The sequence below is a fragment of the Plecotus auritus genome, assembly GCF_963455305.1.
Source record: "Plecotus auritus genome assembly, chromosome: 8".
NCBI lineage: Eukaryota > Metazoa > Chordata > Mammalia > Chiroptera > Vespertilionidae > Plecotus > Plecotus auritus.
The window spans coordinates 40,411,243-40,432,355 of record NC_137782.1 but is presented as its reverse complement, the minus strand read 5'-3'; the positions used below and the strand labels follow the sequence as shown (position 1 = coordinate 40,432,355).

The following is a 21,113-nucleotide window of genomic DNA, read 5'->3' as shown; positions in this document are numbered from 1 at the left end:
TTGCCCAGTGCCATACTAAGGAATGCACTACAGTGAGCAGATTGATAAAATATAATGGTTTGCCTGCCAACTTGTTAATTTGATGTGATTTGGGGAATATGCATATCTTTTTGAAGGATAGGTAGTGAATTGGGGTAGGTATCTTGGTAAACAAGATAATTTGTTGTCAGGGAGCTCCCATTTATAGTTTGGGGTAAAATGGGTTAGGGGGAGGCTTAGTAAATTTAGACATAAGTAGATAGATAAATAGTGATATTCTTTGCTCTCTGGTATTGGGAGGAGAGTTGTGAGGCATAATGGCTTTTAAGAGAAGTTAGTTTTAAAAGCATTACAAATACTAGCTAACCAACAAGAGTCCTATAACAACTTATAATGTGCAAGTTTCAGGGCTTCAAAACATGAAGTGTAAGTATTAATTGGAGAGTGTGGAATAGAATGTCAGGGATTCTTCAGGATGATCTTTTCTTTATAATTTTATGAAATTCTATAAAAACGAAATATACTTGGAACTTATAGATGATAGTGTATTGGTGATAATAGGTATAGCTTATTATCTGATGACTAACACGGCAATAGCTATGCTTTTTTTGAAAAACATGTATGCGTGAGATTTTATGTTATCGTAATTTTTAGATCATTTGTTCTGATTATTGGATCGTTTTAATGTGTTAGATTATTTTTATAATTTAAGTAATTTGGCCTCACATTTCATTACCTTTTTGTTGCTGAATAAACTTGATTAAATGTTCAGAAGCTACTCTGCAGTGATAACTTTTGTAATGTGATTCACAGGTTTTTTTAAATGATTTTAGAGAGAGGAATGGAGAGGGAGAGAGGGATAAAACATCAGTGATGAGAGAATCATTGATTGGCTGCCTTCTGCATGCCCCCTATTGGTTGATTGAGTCCAAAACCCAGGCATGTGCCCTGACTGGGAATCGAACCATGACCTTCTGGTTCATAGGTCAGCATTCAGTCAGCAAGCTACACCAGCTGGGCATGATTAGTAATTTTTAAAAACCAAACTTAAAAAAAATTTTTTTAAACAAGTGTAACATGCTTAAAGTAAACAGTAACTGTAAATTGTTTTAACTCTGTGATTTCTTATATATTTATATTCTCAAAGTAGAGCACATTAGTAGTGTTATTTTTTTTTCCTGATTTCATTTTACTTTTTTTTTTTTTTTAAATGTTTTTATTAATTTCAGAGAGGAAGGAAGAGGGAGAGAGAGACAGAAACATCATTGATGAGAGAGAATCATTGATCTGCTGCCCCCTGCACAACCCCGCAACCGGGCATGTGCCCTCGACTGGAATCGAACCCGGGACCCTTCAGTCCACAGGCCAACGCTCTATTTACTGAACCAAACCAGCTAGGGCTCATTTTACTTTTTAAAATGAAGTTATTGGGGGTGACATTTTCTATCTATATACACTGAGTGGCCAGATTATTATCATCTCTGAACGTGTGTGTATGTGTCTGTGTGTGTGTGTGTGTGTGTGTGTGTGTGTGTGTGTGTGTGTGTATTAGAAGCTCGATGCATGAATTCGTGCATGGGTGGGGTCCGGCCAGCCTGGCCAGGGGGAGTGGACATGGTCGGTTGGCCGGCCTGCCTGCTGGTCGAACTCCTGGTCGAGGGGACAATTTGCATATTAGCCTTTTATTATATAGGATATACACTGAGTGGCCAGATTATCATGCGTTCAGAGATCATAATAATCTGGCCACTCAGTGTATATATAAAGAGGTAATACACAAATTGGGCCGGGACTCAGTAATGGGTCATGACCAGACAGGAGGAGGTTGCACGTGCAGATGAGGCCCAGAGTGGAGATGGAGACAGAGGCAGGGGGCATGCCCGAGCCGGTGTGGCGGCTTGGGCAGGCCCAGAGCAGACACAGGCAGGGGGCCGGTGGATGCTGTGAGTCAGGCGCGGGTCCCAGCCCCCCACGGGACCAGTCAGGCCTGACTCCTGCAGCGGCCAGTGCTGCGCGAGTCAGGCACGGGTCCCGGCCCCCCGCAGTGCCAGTCCGGCCTGACTCCCGCAGCAGCTGGTGCTGTGCGAATCAGGCGCGGGTGCTGGACCCCTGCGGGGTGCCTCCTTGCACAATTTCTATCACATGCTGAGCCTCTAGTCCTATCTAATAAACATGGAAAGTGCAAGTTGACCGTCACTTGGTGACAAAGATGGCAGCGCCCACAGCCAATAAGGAGGGAATAAGCAAATTGACATGACAAAGATGGCAGTGGCCGTGCTGAGACGCTTGCGTCGTTGTCATGGCGACGACGCAGGTGTTCTGTGCCACTCCGGGCCTCTGGGCAGTGCGCGCAGGCGCAGAGCGGCCGGGGCGGGGCGGGATGCCTGCTATGGGGGGGCGGGGTGGGGCGGGGTGTGGAGGGAGCTACAGGAGGGCGGCAGAGCCGGAGTGAAGGTGGGAGGTGGTGGCCAGAGCAGAGTCCCGGGTCCTAGGTGCCGGAGGGAAACCAGTGCCAGCAGCCAGGGGAAGGAAGGCCTATTCTTGCATGAATCTTTGTGCATTGGGCCTCTAGTCTATATATAAAAGACTAACATGCTAAGTGTCTGACCATACAACTGGTTGCAAAGACACACAGTGACCACCAGGGGGCAGATGCTCAACGCAGGAGCTGCCGTTGACGTGCACTGCTCATTTACAGAGAAATGGCACCATGGACCTGGCGCCTACAAAGCAATACTTGGCTTCCCCCAAATGGGACACAGGCCCCACCACCACCCTGAGCGACACCCCACCAAATCGCAGCTGGTGCTGCTGAGACCCTATGGTGCAAAATGCAGCCCACAGCCCAAACCAGCCTGGAAATGATGGCTGTGTGCACCGGGTAATGATATCATGTAGCATCGTCGGACTTACTCTCCCTAGCGACTAGCCTCCTTGCAGTTTCTTCAGCCCAGGAACACAACTTGCTTTATAGCCAGGTGGAAACATTCATTACCCGGAAAACGGAGATTTAGAAAGCTTAGAAACTTGACCCAACTGAAAAGAAGTAAGAAATGTTGGACCTTGAAAATGACTTCAGGTTTTCTCATTGCGCAGAATATAGTCAAACACTGCTGCAGTTAAACATTTTACCCTTTGTTCTCCCTGTGTGATCTACAGTAATAATCTGCTTTGTGTTGATTTTACTGCTGTGTTGCTGACAATTATGTGAAAGAGAAGTTGGGGTGCTTCACTGGGCTGGAAAAAGTTAGCTAAGTCAGAAAGCCGGTTTCATTAAGCAAGTTTATTCTATATCTATAAAAGCCTGTTGACTCGCACAATTGTGATACATATAAAGCTCTCGCAGTGCGATACATATAAAACTCTTGCACATGTGTGTTTCGATCTGTCATTGTCGATTGTGAATTTGGTTGACACTTATAGAAAAAGGGCAAATAGCGATATTAAAATATTTCTTCTAATTTCCTTTCAATGTGCACAAATTTGTGCACCGGGCCACTAGTTGGTTAATAAAATTATATAGGTTTTATACATACAGTTCTTTAATACATCATCTGTGTATTGTATTGTGTGTTCGCCACAAGTCATGTCTCCTTTTATCACCATTTATCCCCCCTTTTAGTGCTAACTTTTTTTAGTATTTTTTTTTATTGACCAGAGAGGAAGGGAGAGGAAGAGATAGACATATCAATGATGAGACAGAATCACATAGGTGCTATTATCACCATTTACAAGTAATGCCCAGAGGGGATAACTACCTTGCCCAGTGTCACACAGGCTCTAAGGAGTAGATATGATCATTAAGATATGCATAATAGATATGCATAATGGACAAAGGCTTTCCCACATTGGCTAGATAACAGGGTTGCTTTGAAATCATAAGTAGAGGAATGCCATAAAAGACTTTATGTAAAATGCAGTATAGACTCTCAGAATCTGAATAACATTTGGTCATAATTTTAAAACTTTAAACATTATGTTTTATTATTTCAATGAGTTCACACAAGTATAAGTTTTTTGATGCTGTCTGATGCCTTTTAAGAACTAAACCATATCTAAAAATAAACATCTTCCCACATTGTCATCATTCAGATCATTTCTCAGTGGTATGAACCCATTGTCTATTAAAGAATTAAAAGTGTGGTTCAATATTGTGGAAAACTAATTTTTTAAAACTAACATTTGGCCCTAACGAGTTTGGCTGAGTGGATAGAGTATCGGCCTGTGGACTGAAGGGTCCTAGGTTTGAGTTCGGCCAGGGCATGTACCTTGGTTGCAGGCACATCCCCAATAGGGAGGTGTGCAGGAGGCAGCTGATTGAAGTTTCTCTCTCATTGATGTTTCTAACTCTCCATCCCTTTCCCTTCCTCTCTGTAAAAAAATCAATAAAATATATTTAAAAAAAAACACACACAAAAAAAACCAAAAACTAACGTTTGGCCCTAACTGGTTTGGCTCAATGGATAGAGTGTCGGCCTGCGGACTGAAGGGTCCCAGGTTTGATTCCGGTCAAGGGCATGTACCTTAGTTGCAGGCACATCCCCAGTGGGAGGTGTGCAGGAAGCAGCTAATTGATGTTTCTAACTCTCTATCCCTTTCCTTTCTTCTTTGTAAAAAAATCAATAAAATATATTTAAAACAACAACAACAACAAAAACACTAACGTTTGGTCCTCTATTATGTTCTTTTTCAGCGACTTCAGGAAGAAATCACTAAACAGTCTCCAACATTGCAAAGAAATGCTTTGTACATCAAATCTGTAAGTTGTTCATTCCTTTTGAAATAGAATTCCATTTTGTTAAGAGTTTTCCAGTTAATTACTGTTGCCCAGTCTTTGTTTTTACCAAACCAACGAACTAAAAACTTGTGTGACATATTCATGTAAAATTACTTCTTTTTATTTTTCCTTCTCAGTCCAAGATCAGCCGGCTACCTGCTTACTTGACTATTCAGATGGTTCGATTTTTTTATAAAGAGAAGGAATCTGTGAATGCTAAAGTTCTTAAGGTTAGTGTAACAAAAAGTTATTCTTTGAAGGCAATTCATAACTTATAAGGCAATTCATAACTTATAGTATGTTTCTTTAGTATTTTAGGGATAGTTAAATTTTCTTTAAATAAATAGGGGAGTTATTAACATTAGACAAGTGGTTTTTAACCAAGATGTGCATTGGAATTACCTATTGTTCTCTTTATTTTAAATCATATACGTATCTGGCTTTTTCCCACCCCCCAGATTCTGATTAAGTGGGGCCTGAGGTAGTACATTTTTAAAAAGATTTCTAGATAATTCTGAAGGATGCCCTCCATTTCCCAGAAACACTGCACTAGATCAGAGATCCTTACCCTTGTTGCTTTAGGGCTGGGGTGCAGTGTAACACACTACACTCTGTTCTGGGCGGTTCCTTTCTTTCAGGTGAAGAGAATGTTAAATTATTGGTGCCCAAAGAGTACTTACATTGTAATCTGTTGATGCAGAAGCCAGCCTTATGATGTAGCTATTTCATTGAACTGTAGCTCTGCTATATATCCAGAGTTCCTGGTCTAGCTTGTTGAGCTGAAATTTATAATACATTTTCAAATATACTTAGTGTTATATTAGAAGGTTGTCTATAGTTGAAGTATCTACTAGTATTCACTTCATATGTTGATATTAGTTACTGAACTATATCACTATTGTTTCTATGTGAAATTGTATTTCAAATTATAGCCAGAAGTGACCCCATTTGTAAATTGACTCCTCCGATGGTCTCCATTATTTTCACAACAACTGGTTTAATATTTCTAAAATGCTTCCTTGTTATATGAAATTTGGTAACTCCTCTGTGGTCAGTTTCATGGGTTAAAATGTTTAACGGGAAAAAAGTTTAAAATTTATCTTTCCTTGAAGTTACTACCAGGTTGAAAATAAGCACTAGATGTTTTCAACTGAAAAGATTTCCAAGAAGTTTTTACAGATTTTATTTTCAACTTTATTTGAATTATGAAAGCACTGCTTTAAAAGTATGATAGATGTTTTAAATAACTACCTTGGTAAATCTGTCTACACATTTTTTTCTCTTTGATTTGTATATAGGATGTTAAATTTCCTCTTATGTTGGATGTGTATGAACTATGTACACCAGAACTTCAAGAGAAAATGATTTCTTTTCGATCAAAATTCAAGGATCTAGAAGATAAAAAAGTGAATCAGACAAAGACAGTAGGTTCTTATTGCTGATTTTTTAATCTCAATATTTTAATCTTCAACAATTACTTTGTATTGTTACTTATTGGAGAAATGGATTTATTGTAGAAATTTATTTAGCTCATATACAAATCCCACATATATTGATGTAAGCCTTTAAAGTTTTAGGTGTATTTTAGCATATGAAAAAGAACTTCAGTTATGGTAAAGTGTTCTTTATAGTAGAACGAGGGGCCCAGTGCACGAATTTGTGCACCTTGAAAGAACTGTGGGCCATGAGGCTGCAGTGGGCACAGGGGCGGGTCTCGGCCCATCCTTTGTTCCCCTGCCGGACCCCTCCTGCAGCGGCCCCCCGGTCCCCTGTCTGCCAGTGGCTCCGCTTCCGCTGCGGTCCTGCTCTCACCCGCTGATGGCGTGGAGTGATTGGGACTGGCGCCAGCAATGGGTGCAAGCGGGGCCGGCACCATCAGGTGCAAGTGGCATCTGCTGCCCTGATCACCCCTCAGGAGCAGGGGAAGGTGGAGAAGCCTCAGGGGTGATTGGGGCCAGCAGTCGCGCCTCGCACCTGCTGATGGCACCAAGGGATCGGGATCGGCGCTGGGTGCTAGCAGCAGGTGCAAGCAGTGGCTCCAGCATCAGCTGTGGGTGTGAGCAGGGCTGGCACCGGCAGTGGGTGCGAGTGGCAGCTCTGGCACCGGCAGCAGGTGCAAGCAGGGCTGTCACCGGCAGTGGGTACAAGAGGCGGCTGCTGGCCCCAATTACCCCTCGGGTAGGGGGAGGTGGAGAAGCCCTGAGGGGTGATCAGAGCCAGCAGCCGCTGCTCGCCCCCACTGATGGCACTGGGCGCTGGCAGTGGGTGTGAGCAGCGGCTCTGGCTTGGCTGTGGGTGCAAGCAGCAGCTCTGGCACCGGCAGCGAGTGCAAGCAGGGCTATCGCCGGCAGTGGATGCGTGGGGGTGGTTGCCAGCCCCGATCACCCCTCAGGAGCAGGGGGAGGTGGAGAAGCCCTGAGGGGCGATTGGGGTCAGCAGGTGTGAGCGGAGTTGGCGCCAGCAGCAGGCGCAAGCGCCGGGCGGGACTGCAGTGCGTAGGAGCAAAGAATTTTCAGTAACCACCAGAGGTTTGCCCCGATGACAGTGACCGGTGCCCCACCTTGGTCTGGCGCCCCCGCTCACCTGCTCCACCATCCCGCTGCGGCCAACGCCCACCATGTTCCACGCTCTGCTGCCTGCTGCTGACGCCTGCCAAGTTTCACGCGCACCCCCCAGTGGCCAGCGCACATTATAGCGACCAGTTCAGTTGTTTTGCTGTTCGGTGTATTTGCATATTAGGATTTTATATATATATATATATATATATAGATAAGCTTAATTTCTTTTCTCCTATAAACTGCAGCTTATGTTTCTTTTCTATATATCTCCTGAAAGCATATATAGAAAACCTTTCCTGGATTTTCAGTGTATTTTATTATTTTCCTTAGAAGGCATGGAATTATCTCCATATCTCCATTTTTTTGTGTGGAAATGGTGGTATAAAATATTGATTGACTCATTTGCCCACTGAGAAAACTATCTGCTGTTGATATGCTTGTAACTGCTAAAATTATAACCATATCAACTTCATATTTAACAGATTATGTTATTTTGGGTTTATATAAAGTATACCTGCGTTACTATATATTGGATTTTTTTTTAAATGAAAAAGATATTTCCTGTTAATAAAGATTTCCAGTGTGATATTATAATATGTCAAATTTTAAATTCACCCAGCTGGTGTGGCTTGGTGGTTGAGTGTTGACCTCAATCACCCAGCCACACTGTGAAGGGGAAGTCACAGTTCAATTCTTAGTTAGGACACATGGCCGGGTTGCGGGCTCAATCCCCAGTATGGGGCATGCTGGAGGCAGCCAATTAATGATTCTCTCTCATCATTGATGTTTTTATCTCTCTCTCCCTTCTCTGAAAGATCTTTGTGTCATTTTTCTCTATTATTTTTTTCTTGGCCTAATTCAGTGAATTTCTACTCTTAATCTCCTTTTTTCTGCTTGCTTTGTGTTTATTTTTGCTCTTATTCTTTTAAGGTAGGGGAGCTTAGTTTTTATTTCAAACTTTTCTCTATTTTCTAACATAAGCATTTAGGGCTATAAATTTCTCAGCAGTGCTTTCACTATGTCCTACAAATTTCATTATATTGTATTTTCATTTTCATTCTATTCCTTGTATTTTTTTTCATGTATTTCCCTTGAGACTTCTCTTTGATCTTAAATTATTTAGAAGTACCTTGTTGACTTTCTAAATGTTAGAAAAATTTTCTGCTATCTATTATAGATTCTAGTTTGATTCCATTGTAGTGAAGAACATACTCGTGCTATTTAAGTTTTTTAAAAATTTGTTGAGGTTTGCATTAGATGCCTCAGGAAGTGATCCAGCTTGTACACTTGAAAAGAATGTGCATTCTGTTGAGTGTTCTGTAGATACTGGTTAGATCCAGTTGGTTAATGGTGTTGTTGCTGTTTTCTGTAACCTGGCTGTTTTTTCTGTCTAATTCTATCAGTTGTTGACTGTGGAGTGGTGAAGTCCTCAACTAAAATTGTGCAATTGTGTGTTTCCCCATTCAGTTCTGTCAGCTTTTGCTTTGCATGTTTTATAGCGCTGTTATTTGGCGCATATACATTTAGGATTTTTTGTCATCTTGGTAGAGTGAACCTTTCATTATGCAATATTCCTCTCTGTCCCTGTTTTTTTTGCTCCAAACTCTACTTTGATTAATATTGCTACTGCTGCTTTCTTTTTGTTACTGTTTGCATGATACATCTTTTTTTCTTCTTTTACCTTAAAATTTTCCATACTGTTATATTTGAAGAGAGTTTCTTATAGATCTTATTGATCGTGTATAGTTGGATCATGTTTTTAATCTACTTTGTTAACCTTTTTTATGTACAATAATTTACATTTATGTAATTATTGATATGTTAGTGTTTAAATCTATTTTATATTTTCTCCTGTATTTTGTCTCATTTTTGTCTTGTCTTCTTATAGGTTACATGAACATTTTCTTTTTAAGATTTTAAATTGATTTTTAGAGAGGAAGGGAGAGAGAGAGAGAAGCATGGACCAGCTGCCTCCTGCACACCGTCTACCGGTTATCAAGCCCACAGCCCAGGCATGTGCCCTGACTGGGAATCGAACCAGCAAGTTAGTGGTGCATGGGATGACTCCTAACCAACTGAGCCACACTGGCCAGGGACTAAACATTTTTTTAGAATTCTAGATTGATTTATGTATGATATATTTAAATGTGTTTCTTTGCATAGCTTTTTTTGGGTTGCTCTAGGTATTACATTATATACGGTTGACTCTTGAACCAATGTGGAGGTTAGGGGTATAGTAAAAAATGCATGTGTAACTTAAGTTGGTCCTCTGCATACACATTCCCAACCACCAGTTGACACTGAATATGTGGGTCAATTGAAAATAAACTGTATATAAGTGGACCTCTGCAATTCAAACCCATGTTATTCAAGGGTCAGCTGTATATAAAAAGGAATGGTTGGCCTAATTGTACTTTTTTGCTGTAGTATCCTTTGATTTCTTGTTACTCTAGCTATATTTAAACTCCTTGCATTGTCTTCATTTCCGTTATAGTTTTCAAGAATTTTGCACTCATATGCCTATATAGGTTGTTTAATTTTTTTATATTGCACATGGGAATGGGTTGATGCAGGAAGTTCCCACTTTAAAGATCCTTGTCTAAAGTAGTAAGTCATGTTTCTTTTAATATAGGAAAATATTTGCTGAATTAAATATTTGTTTATTTGGGCCAAAGTGGCTGGTGACCATGGCTCAGTAGATTGAATATTAATTGCAGTAATTTAACTTCTGTTTTTTTGAGGTAGCTTTTTCTTTTCTTTTTTCCCTCCACTTATGTGGTTTGATAGTATTTTGGTAAAATCTACACTAATGAAAGAGAAAGATGCAAATTGACTGTACCTTTGTGATGACCACCAGCCAATCAGGAGTGAGTATGCAGATTAACCCAACAAAGATGGCGGGTTAATTTGCATACACAGGCGCAGAGTGCAGGTGTGCCGCACTGCCCCAGCCGCTCAGGGCCTCTGGGCAGCGTGGGAAGGCAGGAAGGCGGCATCGGCAGCCAGGGGAAGGAAGGCCCATTCTTGGATGAATCTTCGTGCATCGGGCCTCTAATAAAATTATAAAATTGGGTTTTCCTTTACTACCCTAGAGCACTGTTTATCTGTATTACTATATTCATTGGTATACTCTCTAGCTTTAGTGGTTTAACATTGATCCTGTAGTCAGAGGGTCTGTTATTAATACATACAAGATTTTATATTATTAAAATGTAGGACCTTTGGGTTTCCAGTTTTATGTTAACTGTAGTTATATCATTTTAGTAATTTGCAAGGTAGACTAGATTTTGTCTTTGTTTTGCCTTATGTGTAACAAGTTGGTCCTCTGCATACACATTCCCAACCACCAGTTGACACTGAACAGTGCTGGTTTGAACTGTGTGGGTCAATTGAAAACAAACCGCATATAAGTGGACAGTAAATATTTGTGGAAAAGAATATAGGTATTCACCACTTTCCGCAAGTTCTCGTTACGTCACTTCACTTTTATGGAAGACTACCGGTTTTAGCCAACTGAAAGAAATCTGAAGAGGAATTTTGCTTTTATGAAAAAATCCATTAACATACTAATGTAGGTCTTTTGCTTTTTGTAAAAGTAAAGTGGAATAATGTGAACTTTCTGAAAGCAGGGGATACTCTTTGCTTTATATATGCCAGTTTGGCTTTTGAAAGTTTTCATAGAAACGCTACTTTCAGATACTGGGGAAACATGTACTCTCATTGAGTAAGCAAATTTTATTTCTGATATCATGGTTTAAAATTAAACATTTTTTTCCCTTCAGAGTGACAAAAAGAGTAGTCCCCAGAAAGACGTTAAGTATGAACCCTTTTCTTTTGCTGATGGTAAGTGAATATTCATTTCAGTTGAGGTGATGTGTGTGTGTGTGTGTTTAAGGTAAAATTACTCTCTAGTCTCATAACTTTTTTGTTTTTTTAGTTATGCTTTAAAAAAAGTCAGGGTTCTTGAACTATAATTTATCTCAATATGACATACAGTAAAAATCACTCTTTTTTAGCATAAACTTCTAAAACATCTTTCATGAAGCCTTAACTTTGGACCGTAGTAATCTTATGGGATTCTAATAATAGAGTAGTGCTAAACTTCAAAACATAGTTCTTGCTTATTACTTGGTTTTAGAAAGCACATGTCTTTATTTGTCTAATATTACTGAATTTATATCTTCCTTTAGACATTGGCTCCAATAATTGTGGATACTATGATTTACAAGCAGTGTTAACACATCAGGGAAGGTCTAGCTCTTCAGGTCATTATGTATCATGGGTGAAAAGAAAAGAAGGTAAAGATTCTATTTTTTTTTTTCAGTTGTTACATACTATTTTAATAGTTGAATATAAATTTAATAACTGGTTCTCAAACTTTTCGGTTTCAGTATCCCTTTACACTCTTAATTATTGAGAACCTTCCCAAAGAGCTTTTGTTTATGAGGATTATGTTTTTGTTTTTTTTTAAATATATTTTATTGCTTTTTTACAAAGAGGAAGGGAGAAGAGGGATAGAGTTAGAAATATCGATGAGAGAGAAACATCGATCAGCTGCCTCCTGCACACCCCCCACTGGGGATGTGCCTGCAACCAAGGTACATGCTCTTGACTGGAATCGAACCTGGGACCCTTTGGTCTGCAGGCCGACGCTCTATCCACTGAGCCAAACCGGTTAGGGCAGGATTATGTTTCTTATTAACTATAATAGAAATTAAAACTGAGAAGTAAATTAATTTATTCAAAACTGACAGTAATAAACCGATTACATAAATATTTAAAAATAAAAATCATAATTTCCCCCCCCCAAAATGGCAAGAAATGGTATTGATTTACATTTTTATAAGTCTTTAATAGGAGACAGCTAGATTCTCCTAATTATTTCTGCATTGTCTTTTGCTTTGTCACACATTGTGTAGCCTTAGGAAAATTCTAAAGTACACTTGAGAGAATGAGGAGGGAAAGGTACTTAATGCTTTAGTAGTGTTATGAGAATAGTTGTAACCTTCATGGAAGTGCTGAAATGGTGTTGAACCTGAGTAGTCCCTGGATCATGCTTTGAGAATTGTTGCTATGGTAGATGGAATACCGCTGTGCGTAAATTACCTTTTTGAAATGGAACTCTGAAAAAATTGTGAATGATTTTAATTTCATTTTCCTCTCTTGTTCTTTAGATGAATGGATTAAGTTTGATGATGATAAGGTCAGCATTGTGACACCAGAAGATATCTTGCGGCTTTCTGGTGGTGGAGACTGGCATATAGCTTATGTTTTACTCTATGGGCCTCGCAGAGTTGAAATAATGGAAGAGGAAAGTGAACAGTAATCTTCATTTTAGCTATTTATGCTTAGGTGTGAAATAAATGTTATTTGTTGATCATTTCTATAATCCGGAGCTTTAGAGGAAGATATGTAAGTGGTTTTGTTTTCCCTCATATGGAACAAAGGGCAGAAGCAGACCACTCCATGTGTCAACGTAAAATATTGCAGAAAAGAGAAAATTGCCTTTGGACTGTGCTGCTCTGTATAGAGGTGACAGGAAGAAATTTTTTAAAAGCTTATTTCTTGCATTAATTTTCTAAAATTCTGAGTTGAAATGCCTTTCAACCATTATCTTCTGTGATAATTTTCCCTGCCTTTTTCAGCTCAATATTCAGCAATGAAATGTTTATTGCACACCTATTACTGTTATTTGTTGTTCTTGCATGGTTCAAACCACAGGTAATTTCCTTTGCCTTATCTAACAAATTTTGCCAGGAAGATGGAAAGGAAGTGTTGCTCTCATTGTGCTCTCAGTGCTGCTGTCCACATAGCCCATGGAAACATGGATACAATCAAGTATTTGTCCAGCCTGATTGTTGCTGGCTCTTCATGACTTTAAAATAAATTGTGATCAATAGTACATTTGATTATACATTTATTACTGTCTCTGTGATATACTATGGTTTGTACATTTAACTCTGCAATGGTTTTGTAGTAATCAATCTTAAAAAGATGTTGACAGGCTCTGGTTGCTTATTTTTTAGAAAATAGGGGTATTTAATAAAAAAGAAAAAGAGGGATTAACAGGTTTTTGTCCAACAGTTTCAAGTCTTTTGTCTGTTGAGTTGGCTGAAGTTCCAATATGTTAACCCTGATGGTTAGTTTTACTCTGCTAAGTATCCATTTAAAAACATTCTTTGCCCCTTAGTATTATATTGTTTAAAAAGAAATACTAAGTTGTAAGAGCAATGGAGTTTTTTGTATGCTGAATGCAGCATTTATCAGTCAGATCTGTTCTTTGGTTCAGTTATTTTTATACTTCTTTCAGTTCCCAAAATCTTAAATGTCTTTTTCACAGCGTAATGTCAGTGATTTTTCTAGTGATGGTAGGAATACCAAGAGTATGAGGTATTTCAATATAGTAGGTTTAATATATTCTAATTAGTCAGTTCCTCATCTTTGTCGTAGGAGCCTTGATTGTTAGAGGATAGAATATTACCAAATTTATCTGATTTCGAGTTGGGTATTTATAATTAAGTTTTGGGGATTATCATGAAATCTCATCTTTGCTTACTCTTGTTTTAATGCTCTGCAGAGCACAGACAGCACTGACAACTAGTAGATTCCTAGAGAATAATGGCTATTTTTGAGTTTGAGCAATGTGATATAATCTGAGAATACTAGGGGACATAAAATAAGTATTTCAGGGAAACTTTATTTGTATATAGCTTCTTCAGCTAATCTCTAATTACTTGAATTATTGGCAATCAGTACTTCCTTTACTTTGAGGGAGGGTGCAGAATAGGATGGGGAAAATGAGACCATAAGAATTGTGATGTTTTTTATATATTGGTATGCTGCTTGTAATTCTGCAGTTTTTTTATTCACTGTTATATTTGGCCTGAACAATTTTGAGGACATAATTTAGCAATTAAAATTTAGATTTTCTGATTTGCAGGATGCTGTAGCTACTAGAGATCAGGTGAGGTAGATTTAGAACCAAGTATATAAACCTATAGAATTTCATTATAAAAAGAACTTTATTTCATTTTATTTGATCCAAAAAAAAGCATTATTCCAAAGATATTTTAAGTATAAGAAATTGGACTTATACCAGTGTTGTTTTAAACTAATAAGGCTGTTTTAGAATTCAGCCTTGCATGTAGGGTCTTTTGAGAGTAAGCAAGAAAAGGTCTTGACTCCTGAGTGTGCCTTATATGCTGTGCCACTAGCACGACGCCCTTTTGATACTAGAGCTGTGCTGTATACTGTTGGACTAGCTAGTGAAGTTAAGCTGAAGCAAGAACATTTATTGTATAATGTGCATTTAGTAGTTGTTGTTCTCGATTCAAAACAATTATAATCTTAGATCCCTACAGGATAATGCTTATGTGGGGACAGGAAAAAGAGATAGTTCTGTCTCCAACCATTACTACCTAGTGCTTTGCTGTTTACAGGGTGCTTTCACAGACATCTCATTTGAACTTCACAACAATCCCTGAACAATGTATCCCTATTTTAATGACTTGAGAGGTTAATTTTTATAAGGCTAAAGGAACTAGGTTTTAGACTTCACCCCATTTCTTTTAAAGTTGGGGGTCAGCAAACATTTTCTGTAGTGGGCCAGTAAATATTTTAAGCTTTGCAAACTATAACTTTTTTGTTGCAACTACTTAATTTGCTGTTGTAGCAGGAAAGAAGCCATAGACAATACCTAAAAAAAGTCAGCATGGATGTGTGCTGATTAAATTTTACTTACAAAACCAAGTGGTAAACGGACCATTGTTTGCTGATCCTCTGTTTTAAAGCATGAGACTATAGCAGCCATATGGATCCAGAAAACTTATTCTGGGATTTTCAGAATAGCAAGTTAAATTTCTTAACTGCTAACGGCATGCAGAAACTAATTTGGCATAGTGTATTTTAGGAAACACCATGCCCCTAAATATTGCTTATTGACTTAATTATTAACACATTTAACAAAAATATATTGTGACCTTGAGGTCATGTCACTTTGGCCATTTTTCCAACCTCCTACTCCCTCCTCCCAAAACCCTGAGATCAGTTATCAAGAGCCAATATGTGTTTTGTTCTTGGAATACCAGCCAACTGTACAACTGTTATAAAAATGTTTATTGTTTACCAAAACCAGTGGACCTCTTAACAAATGCTGCTTGGTAACAAAGTCTTATCACAGTTTTAATAAAAAAAAAAAAAAAGCTAACTATTTGTCTCATTGTCATTAGTTAGACTTTCTGCAAGGTCACTTAATCCAGACTTATTCAGTGCATTAATCAGATTCTCAGGCGTTGCATGGACTCCCTCTTGATCTTGCCAGGCAACTAGTAACTGCCTAGCTCTCATCTTCATGTCTTCGCTGTCACACTCAATCTGTCTAATTTCAGAGTCTTTCATTTCCAAGTAGGGAGCCAGAATCTTCCATTGTTCACCCAATTTGTTGGCAAATATCTCTATTTGTTCCCCTGTTACAGGTTTGTCTCGGCGAACATCAGGGCCTAGAAAACACAAGAAATGTAAATTATGTACCAAGTACGAGAACATGTACTATTCAAAGTATACAACAGAAATGGGAAGATACGGGGCCACCGAAATATTAATCCCCTTTAACAAGCTTTATTTTAAAAGTAAAACAGTTCCTTTTTATATTTTTCCATGGATTGAATACTGTTCTTATGACCATTAGGAAATCATTTTTAAGTTGTTGTCAAGCAGTGCTTTAAATTCCTTACTATAAGAAACAGCTGAGATACATAGTAGAAGTTGAGAAGTAGATCAAATTAAATAACGTACCTCTCAACAAAGAACCACAATCTTTGTAAAATAGCCAAGAAAATTCAATTCTTACTTTCATTTTCCTTCAGTAAAGCATCATTATCTTCCTCATCTTCATCCTCACCTGTTTTTATTTCTTCAGAAGGAGGCTAAAATGAGTAAGGAGAATGTTTAAAAGAATACCAACTTCTAAAGTAACTGGGGATTCATTTGTTTAGATAAGCCAATTGTGACATTCCAAGTATAGGACCCAGAACTTTACCCCTGAAGGTGTTAAATGTGAATGTTAAATATGACAAATAGAACAGTGTTAACCTGGAGAAGGAGTGGATGGGGAAGATCTGCAAGTTGGAAAGACTCCCCTTAATCCCCCAACCTGGGAAGAAGGGAGTCAGTAAAAGATGTTACAATGATTTTCACATACCTAGCATACAGTAATAATAGTCTAGGGAAGACTAGGGTTGAGGAACTGTGTCCTTAACATTTTTTGAGTAATTTTATTAGCTTTTATGCACACAGTTATTAGTACCATATTGTAGCAATACAATGAGAAAACTGGATTGAAAAAGAGAGCCAGAGTAGTAAGGCCAAGTTGCCTACTGCTACCGTCTTTGAATATAATGCACCAACAAACAGGAAAAACGATAATAGTTTATCCAAAAACATTACAGACTTACATTAAATTATACATGCGATAAAGTATTACACACATTAAATTATACATGCGGTATAAAAAGTATTAAAGCTTATCAGTTTATGTACTTCCTATGAAATGTATCCTCAAATGCATTTTTCTCATTCTAAAACATGGGAGTTGGTGGATTTTTTTCCACAACTCTAAATTCAGCTCTGTTCAAATGATAGCAGTTTTAAAGAAAACAACATCAACTAAAGGAAATTTAAAAAATAGATTTATAATACTTACTGGTAATTCCTTTGCTAGCTTTATTACCATGTTTTCAAGATACTCTGGCAAACTTTTGAACTGCTGGTTGGTTGGCTGGAAGAAGTGAGGGCTTCTCCGTGCTAACAGTCTCAGGGCTCTCCAACCATAATTTGAATTGTTCACAGCCCTAAAAAAAAGATGTCGATCTTATAACTTTATATAGTCATTTATTTCTATATTCCCTTCTACTTAATGTAACTCACCATGTGAAACTCTATAACTCTTAAGATAAGTAGCTGAAGGCACCATTCTTTTCACTCTGATCATATTCCCAAAGAACCTCAGTGTGCAGGTCACTTATAATAGAAACCAACAGTCTGAAGAGGGAGGTCACACCAGCAAGCACATTTAAAAAGTTAGTATGCATTTTACTTAATTTAAAAAAGGGAATTAATATGTGCAGGACTGGCTAGATGTATATGCAGGACAGAAATCTAGTTATTTAGGTGGAAAATGAATTCATAATAGGTTTAACATGTTTTAGTGAGTTGATATCCGCCAGCATAATGCCACCTATAGGTGTGAGTTCTAGAACATAAGTTCAACACTGAGCTCCAATCATATTACTTTAATCAATGTTTGGTTTCCTATTTATACAATGCCTAAACTTTAATATGCTCAGAACCAACCTGATGGGATAAAAATGGCTCCAAAACTAAAAGGGAAATACCCAATAGCCAAGAGAGTAAGCAATGATGCCTAGAACCCATGAACTGTTCCCTAAGGAAGCAAAGTGGTAATAGGTGGTATACAGTAAGGTGAGAAATGGAAACCTCAGGGAAATTTTAAAGACAGTGTTCCTGAAACAGGCAAGCTGCAGAAGAATCCAGATCACAATTTTTTTTCCCATTTATGAGTTTTTTGCAAGTCATTTGGAAATACCCTCCCTCCCCAAGTTGTTAGAGTAGCAACCTCGTTTACTTAGAGCCTCATTACCTTTGAGGCATGCTGGCACCTGCAAAACTACTCCTAGACAATGGGGACCCTTACCATGTTAACATCATGCTATGAGGCTTTGCCAAAATAGTTAACCTTTTCTCTGACACATTTCTGTTTAAATAATTTGAATCTTTCAAGCATTTTATTCTGTCAATTATACCTACAAAATTATTATCCAGAGATCCATACCATACAGATTCTTAAACTAATCTTAGAGGGCTATCACTCTACCTAGTCTTACTACCTAACAATAATAAATGAATATTCATTCAACAAATACTTGAGCTGGGCACTCAGGAGTCATGGAGATTTTAAGTTCACCCTGAACACTTGAGGCACAACACGGCAGTTCAGGGCCCTGAGGTCACAGTGATTTTCCTGGCTTTGCCATTTACTAGCTGAAACAAGAACAATTTCTACCTTAAGAGTTACGTAAGGTAAGTGCTTAGGAAGTAACTGACATAGTAAATAAATCTGTTGCCAAGCATCATTATTGATAAATACAAGGGTTAAGACAATTTCAGGTAGTGCCAAGGATGAGAAAAAAATGACAAATTCAGATGGTGATACGTACTATGAAATAAATGTTAACAGGGCTGCATTACAGAGGGAAAGAAGACTTGGCCAGGGAAAACTGCTCAGTATTTAAGATGAGAGTTTGAGAGAGCAAGCCATGGGATTGCCATGAAGGAAGTTTCAAGCAAATGAACAGCAAGTACAAAGGTCCTGAGGTGGAAGTACCTTTTGAGTTGAACAGAAACAGGGCTGGTATGGTTTGAGCAGAGAAAATAAGCAAAGAAGATGTGATTGGAGAAGTAGAAATGTGCATATCAGATGAAGGAGGCTTGTTAGTAAGACTTCATCTTAATTTTAATACGTAGCAACAGATTTGACTTGTGAATTTAAAGATCACTGGCCAATGCATGGAAAACTGACCAGAACTGGTCAGAGCATTCTTTTTGCAGTGCTAACTACGTCATGCACGGTTCAAAGTAAATCATCTTAATCCTCAGAATAACCCTGTGAAATGAGCACTATTCCTATTCATAGACAAGGAAACAAACAGAAGGGTTTAATTAGTCCTCGTAGCCTCGCAAGTTAAGTGGTAGAGTCCCAGGATGGGAACCTAAGCAGTCTGACAAGAGGGCCCTTGCCCTTAAATCAGTATCACAAGGCCTGTTCAAAACCATGGAGCTGTGGTGGTACCTAGATTTAGTTGAAGAACCTGAGACTGAGTCCTGAAGCTACTCCAAAATTTTAAGTTAGGCAGAGGATTGGGGAGCCAGCAATGGAAACAGAAGCAATTAGACAAAAAGATAACAGTCTGAGCTATAGTTTGATGGCTGTCGAAGAAGAAAATGTTATCTAACAAGGCAGAAATCAACTAGGGAATACTGCTGAGGGGTTAAAAAAAAGGGACCTTGATAAGAGCTATATGACAGCCAGAGACAGCCCACCAGGAATGGGCTGAGGACAGTGGGAGGTGGGGAAATGAAGGCAGCAATTATCAAGAATTGTTGGGAGACACAAGTATACCTCGCAGATACTGTGGGTTTGGTTCCAGACCACTGCAGCAGTAAGTACTGCAATAAAGTGAGCTGTAACTTTTTTTGCTCGTAAAGGGTTTTGCCTTCAATTTGTAAAAAACCTGACCTTTGTGAAGTGTAATAAAGTGCAATAAAACGAGGTATGCCTGACTTTGATTTGAAGGGGAACAGAAAAGAGGCGATATTTGGAGAGAGAAGTAGGTTCACGAGGGATTTTTCTTATTTTTTTGAAATAAGCTTGATTTTAAGTAATGCCTGTTAAGTTGATGGGAATGGTCATCGAAATCAGATGTGTAATAATGTGAACTTGGTACATAAACTCACCTAAGAGGAAAAGTAACACTCTATCAACTGTCTCCCTTATTATCATTCTAGTATATATAAAATTCCTAAGGAAAGGTATTGGGGAAAATGAGCTCATGAGAAAGAAACATTACTTACTTATATTCATTTTCAACCATGCTTTCTGGGTCTGCCTGTTCAATGGCTTCTTCAAAGAATTCCTCCAAAGTTGGCATATATTCTCTGGATGTTAAAAAATAACTAGTGAGGATTCTAATGTTATTCACACTTCACTTACAGTTTGTTACTAGTCACGGAGGGCAGCCAGGGGTTTACTAGCATTTGAATTTCTCCAGCAAGCAGGAAATTTTCACATTATGTCCACACATGGATTTTTTCCCTTTAAACCAGAATTAAACCAAAAATAATAACCAGACGTACTGAGATTCAAGAACTTTGAGCTTCTTTTAGATTGCTGCCATGGTAGCATGGCTGTTTTTATTTTTATTTATTTTTTATTTTTATTGATTTCAGAGAGGGAGAGGGAGACAGAAACATCAATGATAAAAGAGAATCATTGATCGGCTGCCTCCTGCACGCCCCCTACTGGGGACTGAGTCCACAACCCGGGTGTGCTGACCTTTCAGTCCGCAGGCCGATGCTCTTATCTACTGAGCCAGACCAGCTAGGGCACATAGCTGGTTTTTAATTGCATCTTCTTAAATTTGTTTTCAGAAATAAAAATTTGAGACAGAGTCAAATAAGATCTAAGGATCTGATCAGAAGACATCTTTTTACTAAAATGAGAAAAATGAGTTCTCTAAAGAAAAATCAAGCCTAAAATCTAATAACTTACTGGAATGTAACATGCTCTGTAATTGGTGAACATTACAGGCCTGTACAGTCGCTTGTGAGTTTACCATCACTCTTCTACACATCACACTAGTAAAACAGGGTTCACACTAAAATTCCAACCAGACCATCATTCATAAATGTTTGAAACCATTTGCTAGTTTTGTAACGAGCACTGCAGGTTTTTGCCCTATCTGCTTTAGACTTTCAAATGCTACAAATACAGTTGGGAGTGACCATGCACCTCTCCTTAATCTCATTTTCTCTCCCCAGAGGCAGCCATTCTTTAGAATTTGGTGTTTATCATTCATGTGCTTCTTTTTTTAAAAAAAATTAAGTATATATTGTTTTGAATCCTTTCAAGTTTTCAATTAATGGAATTCAGCTTGTACCCGCCTACAATCCTGATTTATATTTTATTTGACCACTTGAATTTTCTATATTTTTTCCTCAACTTG

The 21,113-nt window shown here is 38.5% G+C and overlaps 2 protein-coding genes across 3 annotated transcripts in view; one reads left to right on the top strand and one right to left on the bottom strand.

Annotated features, from left to right (window-relative positions):
* Positions 1-15,497, top strand: part of USP14 (ubiquitin specific peptidase 14) — a 44,006-nt gene extending 28,509 nt beyond the window's left edge. Inside the window, exons 11-16 of the mRNA XM_080686177.1 lie at positions 4,673-4,738; positions 4,894-4,986; positions 6,055-6,180; positions 11,097-11,157; positions 11,505-11,612; positions 12,489-15,497. Of these exons, the coding sequence (XP_080542303.1) occupies positions 4,673-4,738; positions 4,894-4,986; positions 6,055-6,180; positions 11,097-11,157; positions 11,505-11,612; positions 12,489-12,640 (606 nt within the window). The 3' untranslated portion in view covers positions 12,641-15,497. The remainder of the gene's footprint in view (positions 1-4,672; positions 4,739-4,893; positions 4,987-6,054; positions 6,181-11,096; positions 11,158-11,504; positions 11,613-12,488) is intronic.
* THOC1 (THO complex subunit 1) overlaps positions 15,392-21,113 on the bottom strand; it is a 30,169-nt gene continuing 24,447 nt past the window's right edge. Inside the window, exons 15-18 of one of the 2 annotated variants that reach the window (XM_080686175.1) lie at positions 19,963-20,046; positions 17,015-17,162; positions 16,163-16,238; positions 15,392-15,812 (exon numbers count right to left, since the gene is read on the bottom strand). In XM_080686175.1, the coding sequence (XP_080542301.1) occupies positions 15,517-15,812; positions 16,163-16,238; positions 17,015-17,162; positions 19,963-20,046 (604 nt within the window). In that variant the 3' untranslated portion in view covers positions 15,392-15,516. The remainder of the gene's footprint in view (positions 15,813-16,162; positions 16,239-17,014; positions 17,163-19,962; positions 20,047-21,113) is intronic. The other variant, XM_080686176.1, reaches the window with a different exon arrangement.